The following is a 26,668-nucleotide window of genomic DNA, read 5'->3' on the forward strand; positions in this document are numbered from 1 at the left end:
CAGAGGATATCTTCAGACTCTTCCATCTATACTCAGTTTTATTACAATTTCATTGATAATTTTTTCTAAAACCAGTTGAAACTTGGCCTTCTCTAGCACCTTGGTGGCAAGTTCACGTTTGTAAATTGTACCTTTTAATTCCAGGTACAAGATGATCTCTGAATTCACTTGGCCCAACCATGACCTCCCCTCAGACAAGGAGGCTGTGAGGAAGCTCATTGAGTGCCACGGCTTCCAGCACGACGTGGCCTACGGCAAGACCAAGCTCTTCATCCGCACGCCGCGGACTCTGTTCACCCTGGAGGAGCTGCACGCCAAGATGCTCGTCAGGATCGTCCTCTTCCTGCAGAAGGTAAAGCTTCCACTGCCTCAGAAACTCAGCTCAAGTTCCTTAAACCACCCTTGCTCTCCTTTCTGGCTCTGTTGCTGCACAGATTCCAGACTTCTGCACTTTGGTCACTGCTGGATGTTTTTAGGGCTCTTTCCATGGTGGTCTCTGGGGCCTTGGTGTGGTGGGAGCTGTAGCACCTAAAAGTTGTTCATCACTGTTTAAAAACTTGCTCTTTTCTCAGTGGAAGGAGGATGCTTGGGAGCTTGAGGAACTTTTATGGCTGAAATGTGAAATCACAGAATTCCAGGCTGGTTTGGATCAGGAGGGACCTTAAAGCTCAATCCCACCACGCCCTGGCACAGGCTGCTCAGAGAAGCTGTGGCTGCCCTATCCCTGGAAGTGTCCAAGGCCAGGCTGGATGGGACCAAGTGGAGAGGTCAAGTGGAAGGTGTCCCTGCCCCTGGCAGGGGATGGGGCTGAGGGAGCTTTCAGGTTCCTTTTAACACAAACCATCTTGTGTAAGAACTTGCTGAAAACTGTGTCTGTACAAGTGAGATCTGTCTGGCAAAGAGCAGAAATGGTGGGGCTGATTTTGCCCTGCCAGGCAAAGTGGATTAGTTCAAGACTTTTAGAAACTAATTTCTTAAAATGTGTATCTTCTGTGAAATTCTTGGAACCTGCGAAAGAACAGAACCTCTGAAGCCATTCCTGTCCCTCACAAATAGAAACTGCTGACAGATGGGTGTAAAAAATTGAAGAGCAAAAGCTCTGCAGGGAACACAGGTTTGCACAAACTCTCCAAACCTGGCAGACTGAATGGGGAAGAGCCTGAAGGAGAAGTTACCCCCTGGAGGCTCTGAGTTCTGTGGATCACTCACATTTGTGGTGTCTACAGTGCATTGCATGTGATTCTCTTCCTGTAAATCCAACCAGTTTGACCAGTATGGGAGCAGAAAGCATCAAGTCTAGGGTTAGTCTCTTGGTATTTGTTGTGCTGAATGGTTTATTTTGCACATTTTGTGTGCAGTGAGTTTTTCTGGAAAGGCCAAGCTCAGACTGTGGGGGATGCAGGCCCTGCCTTCCTCTGGGCTTTGTGGTTCAGAGTTTTGTTTCCTGTTCTGAGCACATACTGCTGCTGAGCCTCCTTGGACTCTCAACATCTTCTCCTACCTTCCTTCCCTGGAAAGGGGAGCACTTTTCCAGGAGCTCCATCTGGCCTGGGCTCTTGGGCTGGCCTGGGGCTGATCTCTGGGGCTCCCATGCCCCTGGGAGGTGTTCCTGGATCCTCAGCTGTGCTTCCCCTGTGCTCACCAGGGGTTCTAGGGAGGAATTTCCTGCCTGGAGCCACTTGGATGCTTTCAGGAAGGTCACAGGACCACAGCTCTAACCAGAGTCTCTTTCTTCCCAGGAATAGGGTGAGCTAATGAACTCCTTGTGGAATAAAGCTGCAGGGGGGACTGCTTGCTCCCAGGTGACTCCAGCTCTCATATTAAACCAGGGAGCAATTGAGGGGTGACCTTTTTGGAAATTGCAAGGTGCAGCTACTGGAGAATAATTTCAGAGCCCCAGGCTGTGTTGCTGTGGGAGCAGATCATGGCTCGGTGAGCTCCAAGCTCCTCCTTCAGATAAATCCAGTGAGAGGCACAGTTTTAACAACAGCTTGTCAGTTTTGTGAGTTTGCTGCCAGCTCCAGAATTACATTGTCTGGCCTGGGATCTGGAGTGGGCTCAGCATCAAGGACAGCAGGGCTGGAAGGTAGGGCTGGAAGGTAAATAACCTGCTTAGGTGTAATGGATCAACTCCTTTGCTCCACAGAGGGTTTTGCTGCAGTGGGTTTGTGTGGCATCAGGTGTAGAATAACTGTGGGGCTTCTGGGGGTTTCCTTGTTGCCATGGTCAGCAAAAGTGATAGAAATTAAACTGCTGGTGCACATCGTCCTGTGGCTTCACAAACCCTCCCTGCCCTGTGTTCTGCTCTCCCTGGGGTGGAGAGGGACCAACATGAGTCTACGTGAGGACTGAAGCAGGACATGGAGGCATCTTTTTGTTATTTTTCTGTGAGAAGTCTTCAGGAAGTTCTAACTTACCTCATAAAGGATTTGTGGGGAAGACAAACAGTGCTCAAGGTACTGAGGACTCTGGAGAAATCTGGAAGTCCTGGAGCTCCTTCCCTGTAGCTGAACCCTCTCTGCTGTCACTCACTGGAGGCTCTCAAATGGGGCTGGCAAGGGGATGCAGAGAAGCTTTTCAGAGTTCTGGAGCTTGCAGCTAAAAAAAGAAACACTCAATGAATCACTAAATGCTTATTGACCAGCCCATCAGCTAAAGAGAAAGTGTTGAGCTGGTATCTATAGGTATGGATTAGAGATCTTGTACAGTGTTAAATCTACCTGAAAAAAGCTTGACTTTGTCTCCATTTTCAGTGTTTCTCTTGTTTGCTGTTAACTCTGCTCCCAGGCCTGGCTGGGATCCCTCCCTGGCTCTGCTGCCGGCAGATGGGGCCGGTGGAGTCGGGCAGTGCTGGAAAAGGTACAGTCAACAATCAAAAATCAAAGAGGAGGGATCTGATGAGGCCTTCTCTGAGCTCTGAAAGCATCAAGGCAATTTTGCCTGTCATTTCTGTTCTCAACTTGCTTTCAATTGTTCATTAACAGCTCAGAGGGAAATTTAATTCTTGCTCTTTTTTCCTTCTGTAGTTTTGCCTGTGAGGATCAAAGGCTGAGGGAGGCAAACTGTGAGCACATCTAGAAGGATCTGATTTTCTTTTAAATAACTGAACCTTCTGTTGCATTGGAGTTCCTCAAATTTGAATTTAGGAAAAGGGAAAGACAAGAGAAGATGAAATGTGGTGCTGTGACAATGGGCACTTGTGTGACACAAGCTGAGGCAGATGTGAGGAGCAGCCTTAGAGCAGCTGATCCCAGCCTGGGGCTCAGGGGTGTTTTCCTCTGCACAGGAATGAGTGTAAGTGAAAGAATCCACATTTAGCAGCTCTTTTTCTAATGATGTGTATTCTGTGGCTTATGGCTGTCCTGTAAATCAGGAGGCTTCCAGAAGGGATTCAGTAATTATCTGGAGAGCTTCATCATCCAGTGACCCTTAACCCTCCAAACAGTGCTGCTGCCTTTGTATAATGGTGCTTAAGAGTTTGGTTAAATTGAATTAAAACTGACTTCTAGTTTAAATAGATAATTTTACTTTTTCTTGTTCTACATCTCTGGGATGTCTTCACCTTTAGATTTATCTTTCACGACTTTTTTTTTTCCGTGGTAGAATGTCAGTGAGATTCCAGGCTGTAATTTTCCTTCTGCCCCAACGCAGTCAGTGAGCAGATGTGATGTGATTTAACCGCGGCAACTTGCTGGCTCCAGGAGAATTCAGCAAGTGAGAGCTGTGTCCAGTGTCACAAACCCCATATGGCAGCAGGGACATCACACCAAAGGGTCACTCCAGGAGCCCCAGCTGAGGTTGCTTCATGTGGTGCTTTAGTGTTTATTTGCTCTACCTGTGCTCCTGCCAGCTCTGTGATTGTCATCCTGAATGCAAATGAAACAGCTCTAATGTTAATCATGCAAATAAAAAAAAAAAAAGCTGCCATGAAGCTCTGCTGCTTTTCCTGCCCTTGGAAAGGCTCCCACAGGCTCATTAGCTGTGCAGAGCAGAGCTTTGTTCGGGGAAGAAAGCCCGGGCAGGCGGCACGTGCAGGCTGTGCAGATGATGGCTCCTGTCACTATAATTTACTGCACTATTTCGGTGTCATTTTATCAGGCCGGCACAGCTGCGTATGGAAATCACTCCCAAAATCTTCCTGCCTGGCACAGAAGCAGCAGGAATGTCCTTGAGTGCAGCCCGGCCCCTCCTGGGACGCAGCCCAGCAACCGGGGCACTGGGGCTGGGAGGGGCAGTGCCGGCCCTGGGATGTGCCCTGGGCACCCCAAGGTGTCCTTGGGCATCCCAGCGTGGCCATGGAGCCAGATGGGCTCTGCAGAGGCTCGGGAGCTGCCATCACCATGGCAACATTCCCCAACCTGCGGGGAGAGCAGCGCAGAGCCTGGCTGACGTGTCACGTTCCGTGTTTCACCTTCCCGCTCCAGCCCTGCCAGCCCTGGGAGCTCGGGACACAGAGAAGCCTCAGCCACACAGGGAAGCTCCTCCATGGACACAGGAGGTGTTTCCTGACAGGTTATGGAGGGACAGAAGCAATCCAGTGGGGGCTTGGGCCAGTGACCCAGAAGAAAGGGATATAGTGGGTTCCATCCTGAGGCAGTGTTTGTGCATGCTGGCTATCAGCAGGAGCAGGTCTATAATGACATATGGATTTGTATCCTGGACCCAGGCTTTGATCTGGAGAGGCTCTGGCAGGGAGGAGCTGTGACAGGAGATGCTGTGGCTGCTTCCCGAGGAGCAGGGGCTGGGAGCTGCCAGGACCAGGTGGAGGGAAGGAGGAAGAGCTGGCTCCATCCACTGCACTAACACTGACTGATCCCACAGCTCCTCCCATGCTGCTCCCCTTCCCTGGGCTAGGAGCATCCCTGCCTGCTTCCAGTGAAGGCACTGAAGCAAAAAATCAATCACATTTTCTTTCCCTGGGAGGGGACGTGGTCACAGCCCCAAGGCTGCCAGAGCTCCAGGAGCGTTTGGACAATGCTCCAGGGATGCACAGGGTGGGTTTATTGCGGTATCTGATCCCTGTGGACTCCTTCAGGAGATTCTGTGATTCCTGGTGTTGCTAGAGGCAGGAAATCCTGCAAGGCACAGCCAGGATTAGCGAGGTGCCCTGTCAGGCCCATGGGACACCACAAAAGGCACCCAAGGACCAGCAGCTCCACGTGGGGGGATGGATGGGAGCTTTCCCAGGGCTGGGAATCTCATCTCTCTCCCAGAGCATTGAGGGTGTTTGCTGCAGCCGTAGCTGAGCTGCAGAAGGAGCTGCAAGAGGAACCTGGAGCTGAGATGTGCTGCATCCCACACCTGGGACCTGCTGAAGCATGGCTCCCTTGGTGATTTTTATGTTCATTATTGAACACACTCTTGTTAATGCCAGCTAATTAATCTCAGAGTGGCACCTTTCTCTCTTTCCAGCCTGTGGAATATTGTTGCTATTAAGCAAAGCAATAGAATAAACATTGTTCAGCTGACTTATGTGAAAAGAGAAAACAGCTCTCAGCAAATGCAGCAGCTCTTCCCCCTCACTGCTCTCTGAGGTGATCTGGGAGAACAGGGAGCCTTTGATTTAAACCCTTTGCCTCCAACCTTTATGGGATGCACACTTACTCAAACTAGGAAAAGGCAGATCACAAAGTGGGGCTCTGAGTGAGGTCTGAGCCACTCCATCACAGCCCTGCCCTGCGAGGAGGTGCCCCTATGGAGCAGTCGGGGCTGGGGTCACTGGAGATGGGAGCGTTTCTCCGAGGCCCCGTGGCGCCGCACATGCGGCTCCTCTGCGCTGGCACGTAAATATTTAATAACCTGCCCGTGTGAGAGCCTCCAGAGCTGAGCAGGGAGCTTGTGCCTGCCTGAATTACGGGGTTAGTTTGATTCTCACCAGTTGGGCTGCCTGGAGGGCAAACCATGGGTTGGGGCAGATGGAATATTGATCATGGAGCAGTCCGGGCTGGGCCGAAGGAGGGTGGTGGGAGAAGGTGTTTGTGGTGCAGCAGGAATGGAGGAGTTTTCCAAGGTTTGTTTCCTTGCAGAACTGCTCCAAAATACAACTCTGGGGTTTAATTTAGCCGAGCTGGGTTTGTTTGCTGAATCCTGGGCATTCGTTTGCTCACTCATGTGTTTGGATTGGGAGCTGTGTGGGTTTTCTTCTGCACTCCCAGGGATTGCAGCATCTAGGTCAAATCTAGATTATCCCTTTTTCCATGGGAGATGTACAGGCAAGGCTGCATCCTAGGCCTACCCTGGCTGTTCTGCTGGCTTTCCCTGTGCTCTGCAGGGCCCATTTAATTGTTTTCCTTTCTTTCTTCCCTTTTTTCTCTTTTTTTTTTTTTTTTTTTTGATGGCACATTCAGAGCATGGAACAGCCTGCAGACAAGGCTGTAATGCATAGATGGGTTTGGAGGATTTATGTTCTGCTGAGGTGATGGATGTGATCTTGGATGTGAGGTTTCTTTAATCTTAGAAACTGTTGGAAGCTCAGTGAGGTTTTTAAACTGATTCTAAAGGTATGTTCAGATCTCCCCTGCCATTCACCTGAATTTTAATTTATTAAATTTTAATCAAAAAACAAGTGAATTAAATATTCTTTAGGAAAAAAAAATCAGTGCTTCCCTTAAGCTGGGATGTGTCTCTTGCTTTGGCTGAATGCTTTTTGTGCAAGTCCCTGATTTAGAAGCTGCTAAAGCAGCTGCTGCACTGGGAGTAGTGGGATCATCCCTTGGAATACTGCTGGGCTCACTGAAGCCAGGGCTGTGCAAGATGAGATTCCCTTGCTCTGGAGCTTTTCGTGTCCCCAGGGATCACTTCCATCTCTGGGTTGGCCTTAACTGAGGGAATAAAAAATACTGGAGGAAAGCTGTGGCTGCCCCATCTCTGGGAGTGTCCAAGGCTGGGTTGGATGGGGCTTGGAACAGCCTGGGATAGTGGAATCTGCCCATGGCAGGGGTGGGACTGGATGGCCTTTAAGGTCCCTTCCAGCTGGGGTTTGGGATTCCATGGTTGATATTTCTATGAAATATCCAATTTTAAAAACTGTGGAATTGGTAGAGGTCTCTGGAGAGTGAAGAAAGAACAGCAAGGAACTTCCTCACTGGGAGCAGCTGTATAGAAATAAATATTCTTTGTAATGGTCAGGAGTTTGAGCTGTGTTCAGACTTTGTTTTTCCAACCTTTTCCTTTCTCTCTATTCCTCTCTTAGCCTTTTAGTCCTGATTTCCATTGCCCTCTTCATTTTTTTTCCCCTGAATTTTAGGAGGACAAATCATAGAGAAGGAAAAGGTATTGAAAGAGATGAGGAGAGACCATGGGTGGGAGCTGGATGGGGGAATGTTGTTTGGTTTATGGTGCTCTTTGGGGTTTTTTTAAGCCAAAAAAACTCCTTTTCTTTCCATTTTCAAGATAGTCATCATTGCCTCTGCTCTTGTGTCCATGGTTTGCTTGTGGGCCCTTCCCTGCCTGCTCACACTGAGGAATCAGCACATGCTGCTGGTTATTCCCCTCCCCTGCTGTGTCTCCTTGGACCTTCCTCCTAGGGACAATTCCCTCCATGTCCTGTCCCTCTGCTCCTGCTCAGTCCCTGGGCTGGGTCTGATCGATGGCACCGCCGACTGCCCTGGAGGCTGCTCCAGAGGGGTCACTTGGAAAACTGCCACCAGACCGGTTCTTTGGGAGCCATGGCGTCCTCCACCCCCTCCCTCGTGCCCCACACACATTTCCACCTCCTCATCCCTCTGGGATGCTGCCAGACCCTCCTGGGCTCCTCTGCCTGTGGTGCTTGGCTGGCAGTCGGTGGCTCCGTGTCTGCTGGTTGGGATTTGGGATCTGGGGAGGCAGATGGCTCTGGAACTGGAGCTGAAGCCGTTCCAGCAATGTCACTCTGATTTCAGGCTCCTTCTGCCCTGCAGCTGATTTTTCTTGAAAGATAAAGGGACTTTGCCTCGCGGAGGCTCCTGCTCCTCTGTCAGCTTGGCTGGGAGCTGGCTCGAGATTCAGGAGCTGTCAGGGCAATCTCAGGAGGTCAGGCAGGGACAGGGTGATCTTCAGTCTCATTCCCATGGGAAATCAGGTTAACCAGCAGGGAAAGCCACAGGAGGGGGGAAAGGGAAGTATGGATTTATTCTTGCCTGTGGGAGGGATAGCACAGGGCTCTGCCATCCCAGGCTGGTTTACAGTGGCTGTAAGGATGCATGTTCTGATGCCCCCAGCTGGCTGGGATGTGGCTGAATTGAAGTGGAAATTCTGAGACCTGTGGCTGTCAGGTCTCAGAGGGATGATCTACTGGATCCCTTTGGAACTAGGCATGAAAATCCCTTGGATCTTACCTTAGGTGCAGAGGCATAAAGGGGAGAAGCAGAGACCTGGATACACAAGTCATTCTGTTGGGGTTTGGCCCTCCTTGGCCCCCAACACACAACAGAGCAGTACGTTTGCAACAGGAGAATCTGTTACAGGCTGTGTAAACTTCCTTCTGGAAATTTGATGTGTTTAATTTTGTTTTACAGGGCTCAATGTTCTCGAGTTATGAACTGGAGGTGGGGGAGAATTGAAAAGGTGCATTGAGTAGAGCTCTCCCAATAATCAAACCTGAGGAAGGTGTGAGTTGGCAGGACCACTCCAGCCTCCTGGAACTGCTTGTTCTGGAAATGCATTGGCACAGGGTGCCCAGAGAAGCGGTGGCTGCCCCTGCATCCCTGGAAGTGTCCAAGGACAGGTTGGATGGGGCTCAGAGCCACCTGGGATAGTGGAAAGTTGCCCAAGGCAACCAAGGCAGAGGGTTGGAACTGGATCATTTTTAAGGTCCCTCCAACCCAAACCATCCTGTGATTCCAGGATTCTGTGATCCTTGTTTGTCTGGTCTATGTCCTGCTGCTCACAGCTACACAAAATACCTGTTCAACAGGGAGTTCTCTGCTTTGACACCTCCTCCTGTTCCCAGGATTGACCATTCCATGTTTCTGGAAGTCTCCATGGGACCATGGGGCAGCTCAGCGTTACTGAGGGGCTTCTTTGAGCTGCAGTGAGCTCTGCAGTGAAAAAAGAAAACCACCAAGCCAGAAAAGCAGTTCATTTAAAAAATATTTGTCCCCCATTCCCTTGGAGAAGTTTGTCCTTCCGTTTGACTGTTTCCTCACCTTTGAGGCACTGCCATGGTGCCATGGAAGGTCCTCACTGGCAGGAGGTTCTCCAGTTATGACAACTTGATTTGAGAACATGCTTTTCATTAGTAGTTTGCTGTGTGTGTAGCCAGAGGCATGCCTGAGCTGGATAATTGGATTTGGGAGGCCAGTGTTTGTACAATTGTGACACCTCTTGCTGTGAAGCCAATTTCTGCAGCGATGCAGCTGATACAACATTGGGGCAATCTGTTCCAGCCTTTGTTCCAGGGATGTCTGACTGGTGGAAGAAGTAACCACAGCGAGAGACTTCCCTCAACAACATGTCTGCTTCCAGCCCAAGGAAGCAAAACCAAGACCTTATTCTGTGTCTCAAATGGTCCAGGGAACAGCTGGCAGAAGTGAGGCTCCGCAAAGTCTTGAGCAGCTTACACAGATTTACTGTGTGTGTTCTTTTCTTGAGATCCTCTGTAACACCTAAGGACTGTTTCACTGCAGCCTGGAGCCCTTTGTTCCTCATTTCTGTTCTTACTAAATTCAAAAATGAGAAATTTGCAGTAGGGTTTTGCCCAGTTGATTTTGTTTGTTGTCCATACATCCCTTACAGGTACATTTTATGCCTCTTCAGTCTATGCTTAACTATCTCAAGCAATCCAAATCTTCTTTGCTTTTCTTTAAAAAAATTTCCCCAGTATTGTTTGGATGCTCAGTTTTTAGATCCTAGCTGGTGATTCTGTCAAATTGAGAGTTTCAGAGCCTGCTCTGCTCTCAGACAGGGAAATGCCAGCTTTAATCCAGCCTTACACAGTTTGGGTAAAATCCAGGCCTTGTGCAAGCCTGGTTTAGCCAGGAAGCTTTGAGCCTTGAGCTTCCCAGCAGCTCTGAGGGCCTTTGCATGGCTGAAGCTGCACCAGATCTGAGCTAAAACCACAGTGGTAACCAAGTGTGGTAGCAGTGACTGCTGAGCACAGCACGTGTGCAGGGGGTGCTGCCTCCTCTCTGTCTAATGGCCTCAAGGAATAAATAAGAAACATGTTGTTTATTATTTCATCTGCACACAGGGATGAGATTCTCAGTCCCAGCTCCCTGGGTTTGGTTGGTGTGCTCAGTCCAGCACTGCTGGTTTCTGCTGTGGCTTTTGTGCTTCCTGCTCTTGCCTCTTCACTGTCCCATGTCCTGCCTTGCGTCCCCAGCTCTTCCTTCAGCCACTGAAACACTCTCTTTTCCCACACCCTCCCTGGAGAGCAGCCCTGGCAAGGGCTCAGGCTGATGTGGAGCTCATTGCCTTCAGTCACCACGGGTGTGTTGGGCTGTTCTCAGAATCCCAGAGTGGTTCGGGTTGGAAGGGACTGTCAAAACCCTCCAGTCCCACCCCTTGCCATTGGCAAGGACACCTTCCACTAGAAGGGATGTTCAGCCTGGAGAAGGGGAGGTTCCAGGCAGAGCTCAGAGCCCCTTCCAGGCACTAAAGGGGCTCCAGGAGAGCAGGAGAGGGACTGGGGACGAGGCCTGGAGGGACAGGACCCAGGGTATGGCTCCCACTGCCAGAGGGCAGGAATGGATGGGATATTGGGAAGGAATTGTTCCCTGGGAGGATGGAGAGGCCCTGGCACAGGGTGCCCAGAGCAGCTGTGGCTGCCCCTGGATCCCTGGCAGTGCCCAAGGCCAGGTTGGAGCAATTTGGGACAGTGGAAGGTGTCCCTGCCCATGGCAGGGGGTGGAACTGGAGGATCTTCCAGGTCTTTTCCAACCCAGATCATTCTATAATGCTGTGATTCTATGTGGGCAGGATTGTGCAGGGTCTGGGCTCTGTTCTGCTGTGTGAGAGCAGAAATCCACTGATGAGTTTGATGCTCCATAAAGTGCTGGGTGCTCAAGAGCTGTCCAGGCTCAGCCAGAGCTCTATGGGCTGTGTCTGTAGGGAATGGGAGATGTCCCCCACGGGGACAGCGAGGCCAAAGGAAAATGAGGAGAGAGAACTCTGACAGAGGTTGAAAGAAGAGAGTTGTCTGCTTTTGAAGGGTTTGGAACCCAAAATCTCTGTTTTTCTCTTTAAACTTGGGATGTCTAGAGAGGAGCAGCCCCTCACAGCTCTGCACTAGTTGCTGCATGAGCTTTTCTCGGCTGCATGGCAGGATTGTCAGTGAAGCTGCCAGGAGAGCCTCTGACATCAGCTTTACAAAGCAACTATCGTGTTGAAAACAGCCTTAGGTAGTTAATTAATCCTTCTGTAAATGGAAGGCTTGATGTGCACCAGCAGTGCTGTGGGATCTTTCTCAGAGGGAAAGAAAGTCTGTGACAGGACTGTGGTGAGCAGGGAGGCTCATTATCCTTCCAGTTAAATTCTGAAAGGAAAAAAAATACAGTCTTCTACTTGGTGGGTTGTGTTGGAGGGTGAGTACAGGTGGGGAAGGATCTCTTGGGAATGCCAGTTCCTCTGCTTACAGGATGGCAGCAGCACCTGCCTCCTTCCCCTGCCTGAGGCTGCTCCTTGGGAGCTGGTGCTGTGCACTGTCACTGTCACACCCAGGTCAGCACTGGAGCAGCCTTCCAGAATCACTTCCCAGAGCGTCCTCTGGCAGGGGGTGCCAGGAGAAGCCCAGGAGCTGCTGTGTGTTCTGTTTGTGCTGCTCTCCAGGCAAAACACAACTCACAGTGACACTGGAGAAGCTGGACCCCATCCCAGAAGTTTGGGGAATATATTTTGGTTTGCGTATTTGTTTGTTTTTCCACACATGGACAGAATAGATATTCCCCAGGCTACCTTCAGAGCAATTTTTTCTTTAATCAGAGTTTAAATTGTTTCTCAATAATTGTTCTCAATTAGCACAGAATCATGGAATGACTTGGGTTGGAAGGGACTTTAAAGCCCATCCAGTTCCACCCTCTGCCACAGGCAGGGACACCTCCCACTGTCCCAGGCTGCTCCAAGCCCTGTCCAGCCTGGCCTGGGACACTTCCAGGGATCCAGGGGCAGCCACAGCTGCTCTGGGCACCCTGTGCCAGGGCCTGCCCACCCTCCCAGGGAACAATTCCTTCCCAATATCCCATCTATCCCTGCCCTCTGGCAGTGGGAGCCATTCCCTGTGTTCTGTCCCTCCATCCCTTGTCCCCAGTCCCTCTCCTGCTCTCCTGGAGCCCCTTTAGGCTGTGGAAGGGGCTCTGAGCTCTCCCTGGAGCCTTCTCCTCTCCAGCTGAGCACTCCCAGCTCTCCCAGCCTGGCCCCAGAGCAGAGGGGAGCCAGAGCAGCAGTTTAATAATTTCCGTGGCCTCCTCTGCTCCATGCCTTTCTCATGTGGAGATCTCAGTCGTAAACACGGTATTTTTCAGCCATGTTCTACCTAAATTTGGTTGGCACTGGGAAGTCCCTTTTCTTGAAATAAAATTATAAATCCATGCAGTACAGGAAGAGTCTGGAAAGCCAACAATTCTGCCGCAGTCCCTGCTGACCCTGCCGTGTGTCCCTGGCGCAGGTGTGGAGGGGCACGCTGGCCCGGCTGCGCTACCGGCGGACGAGGGCGGCGCTGACCATCGTGCGGCACTACCGGCGCCACAAGGTGCGCGCCTACCTGCGCGAGGTCCTGCGGCGCTTCCGCGACGTGCGGCTGCTGCCCGACCGCGGCCGCGGCGTCCCCTGGCCCACCCCGCCCAAGGTGCTGCTCCGCTTCGAGGAGGCTCTGCAGGACATCTACCACAGGTACGGCCCCTGCCCCCTGTCACGCCTGCTGCTTGTCCTGCTGCCGCCGGTTTTAGCTTTTGTATTTTTCAGGTTCTGTGCTGCTTTAGTGTGTGGGTCTGGGCTTCGTATCAGGGGATGGTGAGCTCTCTGCACAGAGCAGGGAGACAAAACAATTCCTTCTCCAGCTGGGCACCAAGGACAAATGATCCAGATCTCAGGCCCAAGAGCATAAACAACAGTAGAATGAAGAGAAAGAAGCGAGGATGGGACTTCATGGGTTGGAGCTGTAACTGGACAATGAACTCCAATATGCAAATGGAGCAGAGCTTATAAAAGTGAGAGACCCCGTGACCTGTGGGGCATTTTGTGACCATTTTGGTTCACCTGGGGTGCAGCCCTGGCTGGGCTCTGGTGCTGCCCAAAGTGGATCCATTGAGGCCTCCTAATAAATCCCTACTTTATTCTTTAGCTCCTGCAGTCTCTGTTCTAGGTCAGCCTTCACAAGGCATCAATCCCAGGGACATCTGGCTGAAGGACATGATTTGAGTGTCACTGGCTTCATGCCTTTGACCAGGCAGATAATTCTGATCCAAAGATTTATTGCTGAATCACAGAACCACAGGATGGTTAAGATGTTAAAGCCCACCCAGTTCCACCCTGTGCCATGGGCAGGGGCACCTTCCACCAGACCAGGTTGTTCCATTGTGATAAACATTGTGTTTCCTTCCTTAGCCCCCTCCTGGCCTTTCTGGTTGGTTTTGAAAAGAAAGAGCATCTGCTGTTGGATGAGGGGGAGGAGAAAAAGAATCTTCTGGATTTCCTCAAGATCTCTTGTAGTAACCTAGTGTTTTTCTGCAGTAGAATGAATGATGTTCCCCTTGTCACCCATGTTCTGTGTGCAGAACAGGTGTTTGTACCTTCATTAAACCTCCCAGTATCTAAAGGCTGGTGATTTTTTTCTCTGGGAAGCTGTAGGCAAACTAGTTACAATTCCAGTTTGAGAAATGATGACTTCTGAAAGTGGCTGAATAGGAGAAATGTTGGCTGGAGGGGCTTTCAGAGACCTCCTGTCTAGCCATCAGCTTGCAGGGCGGTTCCAGCAGCTCTAGATCAAGTCAAGCTTTGTTATTTTCTCCAGCTGTCTCTTTTAGGAGAGACATCCATCCACCCACAGCCTGTCTGGGGAGAGAGTCCTGCTTTCAGAATTAGCTCAGTTATCAGAACTACAGAATTTTAGCTGCTAAAAAGCCTTTTTATAGCATTAACCCTGGAGTTCTACTGCTGCTGCTGAAGGCTGGGGTGTGATGTGGGGCAATGCATGGGCTGCCCTGCCCTGTTCCATGGTGCAGTTGGAACTGAGGGGCCAAACTCAGCCTTTGAGGAGAATGGTGCTGTAAATGAGCCCAAAAATGGACTTGCAAACACTTGATTGCAAACAGATGCACCAGTGGTTAACTTGTGGGTGTGGAATGGGGAGTGTGGCACCCAGACCTGCCAGGGTTGGAGGTGAGAAGTGACTTTAAAACATCAGCTGACCTTTGCAGCTTTAGGAATGCCTGGGCAGGACTCTGGGGGTGTCCTTGTGGTGCTGCTCTGACAGCAGGACGAGGTCCAGGCTGGGGGGCTGACCCAGACCCTGCTTTGGTGGCAGGTGGAGAGCGGCCGAGCTCATCCGGAGCGTGCCCCCCGAAGCGCTACCTCAGCTGAGGGCCAAGGTCGCTGCCATGGAGCTGCTGAAGGGCCACAGGGCTGACATTGGCCTCCAGAGAGCCTGGCAGGGGAACTACATTGCATTGGTGAGTGAAGGGGACCTGGGCTCCGGGTGCTGGAAGGGCCAAATTTGGGAATGTGAGCGTTGGTTTCTTGGGAGGAGAAGTAGTTAGAAATTTCCTGTTTATATGGGTTCAAAGCCTTGACTTCCACTGCACTAGGAGTGATTTTTGTGAATCCTGAGCAGCACCAGCAGCACTAAAACAGTGCCATCAGCTGTCTCTGCAAACGGCAGAGACAGGCTTCACTGGGAGACTAAAATGCTGGATAGAATGGAAAACAGCAGGGACTGAAAGAAATTCTCTCCAGGCAGGTTTGATTGGTTTCCTTTACTCCATCCTTCCTTGGAGCATTTTGGTGTGTCAAGGTTTGGTTTCCTGAAGCACAGAAGGGTGGAGGGAGCTGTGTCCCAGCCGTGCCATTGCCAGCCCCTCTTCCTTCAGCCCAAGGAGGGTCCTGAGCTTCTCTCTGCTCTTCCAGAAACCAGACAGCCCCCAGAGCTCAGGCTCCTTCACCCCTGTGGCCAACGAGCTGAAGCGCAAGGACAAGTACATGAACATCCTCTTCTCCTGCCATGTGCGCAAGGTAACGGGGCTGTGGGGCCTGGGTGTCCAGGGAACCAGGAGGTGACCCTGGGGATGCTGGGACAGAAGTTCAGAGCAGTTCCAAGGAGCTGCATCAGGGATTTTTGGGTGGAGCAAGGTTGGGTGGCTGCTGGGGGCCTCATCACATCAGAGGCACAAATAAATTGTTGAGTCCCTGCCCATGCAGAGTGTTGGACCTGAACGGTCTTTAAGAACCCTTCAACCCAAACCATTCCATGATTTCATGAGAAAATCACTTCATTCTGCGTAACTGGTTTGGGTCTGACATTTTTTGTAGCAGAATTGAGTTTTTTGTTAACTTGGTTGGAAGGTTTAAATAGCTAATTAAAAAACCAAACTTGCTTAATTGTTGTGGGTAGCTCCTAATGATGCTGGTTTGAAATATCTGTCAGGAAAGGATATTTTTAATTTTACAAAGCCAACAGACAAACTCAATTTTAATGGCAGACCAGCACTGTGGATGTTCAGGTGTTTTTAAGAAGCTGTATATTCTTTTTATTTGTAAATACTGTAGTTGGTCCCCACGTGCACAGTTATTCCTTATGATTCTACAGATCTAGACAATTTATTCTGCAGCACAAAATCTCACTTTATAATAAAACTTTGCAAGTGGTAGTGAGTTGTATTATTTATTCAACAGTGATTCGTGTTCATAAAAATAGAAATCTCTAATTGCTTTCCGAGCAAAAATATCTCAGTGGAGTTTGGTGTTGCTGTGACCACGTTCTCCGTGAGGACAGGGTTCACAGGATTAAAGGAGAAGCAGGCCAGTCTGAATCCAAACTTCCTCTTTACAACCTCACAGCACTTGGGGTGACCCACCCTGAGGGACAGAGAAATGCAGAATTCCCCCTGGGTTTTTTCAGGTTAGGCTGAAAACAAAATAATTCCTCTTCTGACCCATTTAATGAACTGATTCCAGTTGCAGTTTCCGGCTAAACTGGGATAACTGTAGAAAGGACAATATTCATTTGTTAGAGATGTGATGATGGGAATCGTGGGTTTGGGTGGGAATGGAATGATGGTGAGGGACTCACTGGGGGTCTGTGTGTGATGGACACAGTGTGGGAGTTTTATTTTGTTCACTGTTATGCAGCTCTCCAGCCTTTAAGTCCTCATGCTTGTCTTGCTCCTGGTTCAGCTCTCAAGGACAATCTCCTGTGCAAGCACAGGGCAAAGCAGATTCCTGAAGCACAGATCCACACTTTATCCTGTTCCCTAACTGCCAGGACAGAGCTCCTGCCTTCAGACAAGTGTCAGAGCAGCATTTGTTGGTTTTGGTGTATGGAGGAATCCCTGAGCATTTCAACAGGCCGTGTTTCTGTACTGTGACTGTGCTGGAAAAATCCAGTTTTTGTGGGTTTGTTGCACTGAGATGCCAGCACTTTAACAGTAGAAGCAGAATGGGGATGGGATAGGTGTTAACCACTATAAAGTGTATTTCTCCTGAGCCTGAAAGGCTTTCAGTGCTCTCAGTGGCAAAGCTTTAGCTGGCTGTGGGTGCATTAAAAGGGCAGCTCAGCTGAAATCACAAATATTGCAGGGTTATAGACTTGCAGCCATGTGGGTTTTAAATTATCTTGTAACTTCTTTTAACTTTTGAAAGGTTAAATTGTTGTTGCTTTCTTCTCACAGAGAGGTAGGACTTGATCCCCTACTGGCCTGCTAAGTCAGGGATTCCTGGCATGGCTTTGGAGCCATCAGTGCTTCCCATCCCTGGCAGTGCCCAAAGCCAGGCTGGACAGGGCTTGGAGCACCCTGGGACAGTGGAAAGTGTCCCTGCCCTGGGGTGGCACTGGGTGATCTCTAAGGTCCCTCCAAACACAAACCACTCATGATTCCATGGTCTCAGACTGCAGCACTGTGCCATCCTCATGGATGTGTAAGCCTGGTGATTCCAGAGCATCTCCAGGTCACAAATGCAAACCCACGCTGGGATGTGGCTCCTCCCTCAGGGAACTAACTGTTTGTCTTCTGCTTGTCCAGACAGGAAATGTCCGAGTGAGCAGAGCAGGGAACACAAACAGCGCTGAAATGTGAAGGTTAACAGGACAAGGATTTGACATTTGAGAATTTAGCATTTCCGTTTCCAAGCAAGGCACTTCCTCAGGTCATGTTTCTGGCTTAAACACTGGATCTGCAGACTAAGCACCAGTGAGAGCTGTTGGACAGGAGTGACTCCGTGCTCCGGCTGCAGGAGCACAGGCTGCGAGCAGCCTTTGCCCTTCACAGGAAACAATTTCCATCCTAAGCTGTCTAAAGTGAAGGTGTTTCTCTTGTCAGAAATACAAGTTTTGGCATCCTGCCTCTTACCCCAGAGTAAGGGCAGTCCCTGGGTGACCCTCAAGGCTGGGACAGGGGAATCTCTCCTCATTGCTGCATTCTTCCCTTTGAAGTTTTAACAAATAAATTACCAGGTTTCTTCCCTTTAGCCTTGACTTCCCCATGTCCTACCTGTTGGATTATGGTTTTTTTTTTTTTGGTTTAGAGGCGGAGTAACTGAGAGGTGTTTTAAAAATTTTTATTTTATTTTTAGTTTTATGAAGGTGTATATATATATCTGTATATATATGTATGTGTATATATATACACCTTCATATATATATAATTTATATATTATATATATTATATATTGTGTACACAATATATACATATGAAGGTGTATATATATATACACCTTCATATGTATATATAAAAAAACCCCAAATATTACCTATAAATCCATTTCCCACATTACCAAACCTTATTGGCCCAGGGTGGCCCTTGGTGCTGGCACATGCGGCCTGGCCCAGTGCTCAGGGCAGATTTGTCTCATCTCTCATGTTAAACCTGATTCCTGTGGATTTGTAGGTTGTGTTTGTTCTCTGCTGAAAATTGGCTCAGGTGAAGCTTTAACAGGGGCCTGCAGAGTGAATCTTAGAAATGAAATTGTAATTATCAGGTGATTTCATTGCTTCCCTTAAATAATTCTCCTGAACAAAGCAGCAATTCACAAAAAAGGCTGCTCAAGTTCATCCGTGCTGTGTTTTCATGATTCAGCTTATCTGAGGATTCTTGAGCAAAAACTGCTCTTCCCTGAGGCGCGAAGGTGTTAGTGGGAAGGTGTTAAAGGGCATTTTGTTGAGCTGGGCTGAATGCTTTATTTCTGAAGCAGCATCAGCCTTCCTCTGTGGCTTCCTTCAGGTATTGAGTCACCAAACCACATGTGAAGTAGTTGTTAGCTGTCAACAGCAATGTCAGGTGTCAGCTCTTGGAAATGTTCCATCTAATGCACTTCTTTCTTTGCAGAGAAAACAGATTAAAAGCAAAAATACTGGACAACTTGAGCAGACACAGGTTGAGCCCAGAGCTCACCTATTTAAATACATTTATGAGTAGAGCACACCCTGTGACCTATCAGATATTGGTTCATTAAATTCGTTGAGACAGAATTTTTTTAGCTGATGACTGACATTGATATAATGAATTCTTCAGGATCTAATTCTTCTTCTGAATTCTTCATTGATCTAATGAATTCTTCTGAATTCTAGAAGATTCTAGATCAGGAAGAACTTCTTCCTGGAAAGGGTGGTCAGGCATTAGAAGAGGCTGCCCAGGGAGTGTTGGAGTCCCCATCCCTGCAGGTGCCCAAGGAGCACCTGGCCATGGCACTCAGTGCTCTGGGCTGGTGACAAGGTGGGGATTGGGCACAGGTTGGACTCAATAGGCTGGGAGGGCTTTTCCAATCTCAATAATTTTGTGTTTCTAAGTCTAAGAAGTCAGTTTATTCCAGGAACTGCTCTCCAAATTTTGAGCTGCTGGTAAAGTTTTCTTTGCCTGTGTGGGGGCCCGATTTCAGCAGCTTGAGCTGAATAATAATGGAGTGCTCTGTTTGGAGCAGTTTTTACAGGAGGGCTGTGAAGAGGCTTTGAAGCCTCGCTGGGGGAGGGGAATAGACTGTATGGTTGCTTCCCTGCAGTAGGTACAGGTAGAAGCAGGTCATTCCTGCCTATGGAAAAATCCATCTTTTCTGAGCATTGTGGTGCTCTTCACTTTTTCAAAGGAAATTTTCAAGATTTTTGCCTTAGGAGAAACCAAATGCATATTTCATGCAAACCTCCAGATTTTGTTGGATCACCTAGGAAACAACTCTCTCTCTTTATTTTCTTTAGAATAAGGCTTTTCTTCTCACTTTTCCCTTGTCACTTGTGGCACCAAGCTCCATTGACATGATCATCTCTTTCAAAGGCCGCTGCCCTGCGGTGTCCAGAGGCCACTGACAGACACCTGAAAAACTTCCATGAAGATTTTTCAGCTCTAGGCCAGATCTTCATTTCCCCCACAGGTTTGTCAGGAAGCTAAATTAGGACTGATTCACATTTGGATCAACAAGATATAAATACAGAATGCCCAGAAGGTGCAGAGAACACAGTGCTGGGAAGGGCTGTTCTCTGGGAGGGAATGAGCTGTAGCTGAGAACAGAAGGCCTGTCCTTACTCCTACAAGCCCAGTAGTGGTATTTGCACTGGTGTGCAAGTCCCTTCTGTGCCTGCTCCCCAGTGGGACAGTTTTTACTTTAACCCACAGCAGGTATTATTTACACAAATGCACTGTAGGTGTACGAAGCACCTCAAGCCTGTTTTGCATGGAAAAAGCTGGAATGACATGAGAATTTTCTCCTCAGGTGAGATGAGCTGCTGGGCCTCTTCTTTGGTACATTTCTGTAGCTGAATTTTAATACTAAAACCAGCGGGGAGCCATGAGAAAGTAGTGGGATTCAAAACATGCCTGTAGAATGCCCACAATATTCCACTGGCTTGGAATACACTTTTGGGGCGCTGGTCAGCAGGGGCTGAAGGTGAGTCCAGGTGTGCCAGAGGCCAAGGACCCTGGCTTGGATCAGCAATAGGGTGGCAGCAGGAGCAGAGCAGTGACTGTCCCCTGAGCTGGCACTGCTGGGCATGTCCAGTCCTGGGGTCAGTTCTGGGCACCTCATGATAAGAAGGAGCTGAGGGGCTGGAGCGTGTCCAGGGCAGGGAACAGAGGTGGGGAGGGGCTGGAGCCCCAGGAGTGGCTGAGGGAGCTGGGAAGGGGCTCAGCCTGGAGAAAAGGAGGCTCAGGGGGGCCCTTCTGGCTCTGCACAACTCCTGACAGGAGGGGACAGCCAGGGGGGGGGTCGGGCTGTGCTGCCAGGGAACAGGGACAGGAGGAGAGGGAACGGCCTCAGGCTGGGCCAGGGGAGGTTTGATTGGATATTAGGGAAAATGTCTTGACAGAAAGAGTCATCAGGCATTGGCTTTTTCCAGCCTTTCTCACTGTGAAGGCTGAGTGTGCTTCCCATCTCTGCTTCCCAGGCAGCAGCCACAGGACCTCCTGCCCTGGGCTGGCTCTGGTGTCACAGCACCAGGTATCTGCTCCCTTTGTCACCAGGGGCTGGGGTGGGTGTGTCAGCAGCCAGGCAGGGTCATGGCAGTGCCCAGGGAGTGTTCACTGTGTCAGATTCGGCAAACAAATCACAGTAAATCATTGCCCCCAGCACTGATCTGAGCTCTGAAGGGCAGATCCAGCCCCAGGGACTGGACTTTGGTTCAGCTCCCAGGACCTGGAGCATGGAGAGCCCAGAGCTTCCCCAGTTCCTGGTTGAGGAACCGGTGCTGCTCTGCTCCAGCACCCAACATGTGGCACCAGGCACTCCTAACCTACTTTCTCAGGGCCATTCAGTGTTTCATAGCCTTTAGGCTTTTTTCTCCCATTCATCTGCTTCCTAAAATAATCCTGGTTACTCAGCATCTCTTCCTGTGAGACTTCCCAGGCCCTCAGTCATGTTCTTCAGCTTCTCTGAACCATCAGAGTCTCCTTCACACTCACCAGCCTGGTCCTTCACAGGCTGTTCCAGGTGAGCCCATGGCTTCCAGGACGTTATTCCCATGTTATTCCTTGCCTGTGCCAACATTCTGCTTTTTCTGAGCTGCCTCATGTCTTTGTGCCAAGATCTCTCCATAGCTGTCTGAAATCATCCTTGGTTGCTTTTTCTGAGTCAGTGCCGTTAATGTAAAGCTGTCACAGAGCTCCCTAATTTGCATTTTTTGCCTTTATCTGCTCTGAACTTTATCACTCTGCTGCCTCCTGACTGAGGGTATTTAAGTTCTCCCGTTGTCTCCTGATTTCACCCTGGAAAATCCTATTTATGTTCATCCTCCTTGTCACATCTTACCCTTGTCTCCCCTTCTCAGTTGATTAATAAATATCTCGGTGACTGTGATACACCGATGACTCTGGCTTTGCCTCGGTGAAAAACAATTTCTACTTTGTGTCCTACTTTCTTAGGCACTTCCAACAAACCTTTGCATCCTGCCTGGTGAGTGTTTAGTGCTGAGGGGCATCCAACAGCCTGGGTGAGGTGGAGCTGCTGGAGCTCTCCCAGGCTGGGAGAGCTGGGGGTGCTCACCTGGAGAGGAGAAGCTCCAGGGAGACCTCAGAGCCCCTGGCAGACCCTAAAGGGGCTCCAGGAGAGCTGGAGAGGGACTTGGGACAAGGGATGGAAGGGCAGAACCCAGACCAAGGATGGCCCAAAGCCTGAGGTCTGGACTGTGCCAACCCCTGGTGCAGCCTGGCTCTGCAGGGCAGGGATTCTCCAGGGACCTTTGGGGTGACAAAGGCTCATGATAATGTGGGGACAGCAGCCTGGGATCGGGCTCCACTTGGACAGGGCTTGAACGTGGCTGGGGAAGCATCTGGCCTTGGTTTGAATGAAGCCCTGGAATTTCCCAGGTGGATCCAGCTCTGCTGGATGACTGGGAATGTTGCTCCTCTGTCTCTGATTGTATAATGGGATTACAGGGACCATGTTCCCTTTTCAGTGGTCCAAGGTCCAAAGGAGAAAACCTGTTTAGGAGCTGTGTGAGTTTGGAGTATTTTTGTGTGAGTTTTGGCTGTTTGTGAGTTTAGGGTGTTTGTTGTGTGACTTTGGGGTATTTTTGTACAAGTTTGGGGTACTATTGTGTAAGTTTGGGACATTTTTGTGTGAGTTTGGCACTTAGCACTGCACAATTTCATTTCCTGTGTTCCTGCAGTGATCAGTGGGATTGACAAGGTGTTTCTGTGCAGGTGAATCGCTTTAACAAGGTGGAGGACAGGGCCATTTTCATCACTGACAGACACCTGTACAAGATGGACCCCATGAAGCAGTACAAGGTGATGAAGACCATCCCGCTCTACAACGTGAGTACAGCACTGGGGGTCCTCATCTGGGGCTCTTTCAGGGCAGTGTCTTTTCTCTGTAGTTCCATTTTCATATCCATAAAAATGGAAAAAGTCCTTGGGTTGCAGTTTCTAATATATTTAATGTTTTTGTAACAGTCACAGTGCAGTTACTGGAACACCAAAGCATCAGGGTGGGATTGTTGGGGTGTCCTGGGCAGGACCAGGAGCTGGACTGGATGATCCTGGTGGGTCCCTTCCAACTCAGGATATTGCATGGTTCTATGATTCTATGATCATATTCGCTTTTAATTTTGGTGCATAAAATAAAAGTTAAACCCCAAACTGCCTCTTACACTTCTCTACTCCCTCCCTGTTTGTTTGCTTTGCTGTGTGCAGGATCCTGGCCCTGGCAGGGGCTGGCATTTCACAGCAGCTTATGGCACTATTCCTGTGTCTCTGAGGGTTTGTTTGATCCTTCAGGTCGTGCTTGAATTTATTTATTTTTATTTTTTTATATTTGTTCATGCTTAATGTAAATCTTCTGAAAACTAAATTCAGAATTACGGTGAGGTCTGGCCTTGGGGGTAGCAGAGTGGAGCTGCCAGGCAGTGGATTATCAGGGATGGAAAGGGTGGGAGCACCTCAGCTTTGCTCCCCAACATCCTGGAGCAGGGATTCAGCTGAGTCTCCCCCAGCCCGAGGTGACAGTGCTCTGGTTATCTCCAGCCTCCAGAGCCTGCCTGGCTGCTGGGAAATGCCCTGCACGGATTTACTGGGACGTTTGCATTTGGAGAAATGACAAACCTGGCATTTCTGTATTGCTGGGAGGGCAGGGATGGGATTAGGGTGAGGGTGAAACCTCATCTGCAGATGTGGAGGGGATGGTTAGCTCTGGCTGCATCCATAATGTTGGGTTTAGAGTTTCCTCCTGCCCTCCTTGCTGGGCATCAGCCTCAGCTGGGCACCCAGCACAGCGTATCCATGGAGTAGCTACTCCCAGTAGGAATCCTGGCTGCAGCAGGCAGTGTCTCCATGGCAGTGCCTCTTGTTTTGAAGGGAAGGTGCCCTGAGCAGCTGTTTTCCTGGCTGCTGTGCTGTCCCAGCACTGGTGTCTCCGTGCTCTGAGGGGCTGGCAGCACATCCTGCTGTGTGCCCAGGGGCTGTGTGCCTGTGTAAACCAGGGTGCAGACACCCCCAGCCTGGTGAAAACCAGGGTGCAAACACTCCCAGCCTCCCAGCAGAGCTCAGACACCCCAACACTCACAGCCTTTTAGCAGAGGGGTTTTCCACACCTGATTTTCCAGGTGTTCCCAGACAGGTGTTTTTTGGTGATGTGGACATGGCAGGATTTTGTCCATCAGGATTTCTCACTATTGGTTTCTCTACCCTTACCTTAACCAGAGGGTCCAGGTCACTGAAATTCACTGAGTGAAGGAATAATGAGAGATAAATCTGTGTTTATCACAGGTTTAGAATAATGTCTGTTTTACCTGTGTGCCTGATGGGTGTGAAGGTGCAGATTGTACATTTACAGCAGCACAAGACCAGATAATTTGTTGGTCACCTGAACATTTCCCTCTGAAATCCTTAATGCCTTAAACATCAGAGCTAAGCAAGTCAAGTACAATTTCAGGTTACTCATAGAATATCTGCTACTAAGAAATGTCAGTAATTGTTGCTTTTTCACCAATAAAAGATGTGTCTAAAATAGAATATCCATTCCTACAGAGAGCCCTAGGGCACGCTCTATGGTGGTCCTGTGTTGGCTATTTTGGCTGTATTTTGGCTCAGTGTTGGTTGTATTTTTGGCTCTATGTTGAATTTTTGCTTGTATTCTGGCTCAATATTGGTATATTTTGGCTCTGTGTTGGTCATGTGGCTGATTTGCATTTCCTCAGGACAAGAGCAGTTAATGGTGTGTGCAAGTAGGTCTCTCTTGCTCTGAGTTCTCACATTTCTGCAGCTATAAATCAGTTTTATTGGTAGATCTGCAGTTATTCCCTTCAGTAACCTACCACAGGGAATCTTGGCCAGACAGTTTCTTTGACCTGAGCAGGAGTCCTTGAGATTCCAGGGGTCCTGGAGTGCTTGGCACAGGAGGGATGGGTCCAGGAGGTCCTCTGCTGACCCATACAGGTCGTCAAGGTAATGTTCCAGGGTGGAAATTCGATTAAACTGAGCTTTGGTAGATTCTGTGGTGTAAAAGTCCAGCTCTGTTGCCCTGTGTCCTGGGGAAGAGCCCCAGCCCTGCCTGCACTGCTCTGGGACTGGGGTGGGCACTGATCCTGCTGATGGATCCAGAGCCCCCTGAGCTGCAGGAAGAGGAGAGGAGGAGAATTTGGGGTGCCTTTGATTTATACACAGGACACAAAATATTTCATAGAATAATGGAATGGAATTTGGATTGGAAGGAATTTTAAAGACCATCCAGTGCCACCCCTGCCATGGCAGGGACACGTTCCACTCTCCCAGGCTGCTCCAAGCCCTGTCCAGCCTGGCCTTGGACACTTCCATGGTTCCAGGAGCAGCCACAGCTTCTCTGGGCACCTGTGCCAGGGCCTGCCCACCCTCACAAGAATGAATTTTTTCCTAATATCCAATCTAAACCTACTTCCTTCCAGATCATAGCCACTCCATTTGTATTTCTCTTGCCAGGATTTCTCAGATTTAACTCTGGTAAACAGTCAATCCTTTCAAGCAGTTATTTGTTCCTTGTTGTAGTTATGTTTCATATTTGTTACCTTATGTTTATATTTGTGTTGTTTTTCCACCCCTGAGTTGCCTTGCACACTCTCCCCATTTTTCTGTGCCTGATCCCTCCTCTCATGGAAGCCCTTCCACCATGTGAGGGAGGCAGTGGATGGAGCTGGTCAGTGATACAGAAATTCCTTCCTTTCTGGGACAAGAGCAATGGTTTGAAATGCTGTGAAGGTTTTTTGAGGAGCAAATGGACAATAATGACATCAGTAGTGATGTGTATCCATGGAGCCCTGTCCTGCGTTTGATGAGTGTTCTCTGGGAAGAGGGATTGTCCTTCCCATGCACAGAGGTGAACCAGACTGGAATCCTGGAATCCTCTGCCTGCTCCTCTGCTGCATCCTGTCAGCGTTTCAGAAGTGCCCTGTCAACACAGCAGCATCCTCAGGGGTGGTGTTTCCATGGAGATATCACTGGAGACAGTCAGCTGATGGCTGCTACACACACAAACTTGTTTTCAGCCCAGGAAATCGCTCCCCATGTCCCAGAGCCAGGTCTGCCTGGCCATGGGTGGAGTCTCTCCTGTCCCTGCACAGTGCCAGGCTCTGCACTGGCACAGGGGAAGGGCTGGGAACTAAACCAGGTTTGATTTGCCTTAGATAGAAGGAAGGAATTTTTTATAGTGAGGGAGGTGAGGCCCTAGCACAGGATGCCCAGAGCAGCTGTGACTGCCCCTGGATCCCTGGCAGTGCCCAAGACCGGGTTGGACAAGGCTTGGAGCAGACTGGGATGGTGGAAGGTGTCCCTGCCCATGGTAGGGGTGGCACTGTGTGATCTTTAAGGTCCCTTCCAACCCAAACCATCCCATAGCTCTGGATGAGGAATGTGCCATTCTCTACACAACCTGACAAACAACAGCTTCCCTGTCAGCCCTGCTGGTTTCTCCACGTGAAGATGCTGCTTTGGGGGATTCTCTGTGTGGATTTTTCATCTGCCAGCACTCTGGCATCACCTCAGAGTACCAATACACAGTGACCTTCTTGTTTTTACCTGAATTAAAACCAAACAGGTAATGGCTGAGAGGAATGAAAAGGCACCCAAGCAGCAGAAAGGCTCTAGCAGCCCTATCTCCCCTGCAGTGGTGAACATAATAAAGGATGTTCTGCAGAAGCTGAGGATTTTTTCCTGCTCTTCAAGCAGGGCCAATATTAGTGTTGGTAAATACTGAGATAAGCACCTTCTCTGAAATGATTTCTTTTGTGTTGCATTTATTCGCTCACGGTCTTGTGGGGAGGGGTGAAATTGGAAGATTTTGAAGGGCTCTTGGCCTCCTAACAGGGTTCTGTTGAATAATTAATGTTTAAATTACCTTTTCAAATCCACCACTGCGACTTGTTCATCTTTCACACTCGCTGCACATTTAAAACCTTGATGGCAGCAGTCCCTGTGGTGCTATTGTGCTCACGGGAGGGTATTTAAGCATGTAAATTAATTTTAAGGGACACTATAAAGCCAGGCAGCTGTCAATGCCTGTGCATGAGGTGGAGCTTGTTGGGAAAGCATTTCATAACCCCAAAATAGCCTGAACTTGGAATAAACTCCACCTGTGCTGGTGCAACTGGTAGCAG

General features: G+C 49.4%; 1 protein-coding gene across 2 annotated transcripts in view; it reads left to right on the top strand.

Annotated features, from left to right (window-relative positions):
* MYO1D (myosin ID) overlaps positions 1–26,668 on the top strand; it is a 154,697-nt gene that overhangs the window by 67,211 nt on the left and 60,818 nt on the right. For both annotated transcript variants that reach the window (XM_054000238.1, XM_054000239.1), the window contains exons 16-20: positions 145–352; positions 12,581–12,804; positions 14,438–14,582; positions 15,037–15,141; positions 22,248–22,361. In XM_054000238.1, coding sequence (XP_053856213.1) covers positions 145–352; positions 12,581–12,804; positions 14,438–14,582; positions 15,037–15,141; positions 22,248–22,361 — 796 coding nt within the window. The remainder of the gene's footprint in view (positions 1–144; positions 353–12,580; positions 12,805–14,437; positions 14,583–15,036; positions 15,142–22,247; positions 22,362–26,668) is intronic.

Source organism: Vidua macroura, chromosome 27 (genome assembly GCF_024509145.1).
Source record: "Vidua macroura isolate BioBank_ID:100142 chromosome 27, ASM2450914v1, whole genome shotgun sequence".
NCBI lineage: Eukaryota > Metazoa > Chordata > Aves > Passeriformes > Viduidae > Vidua > Vidua macroura.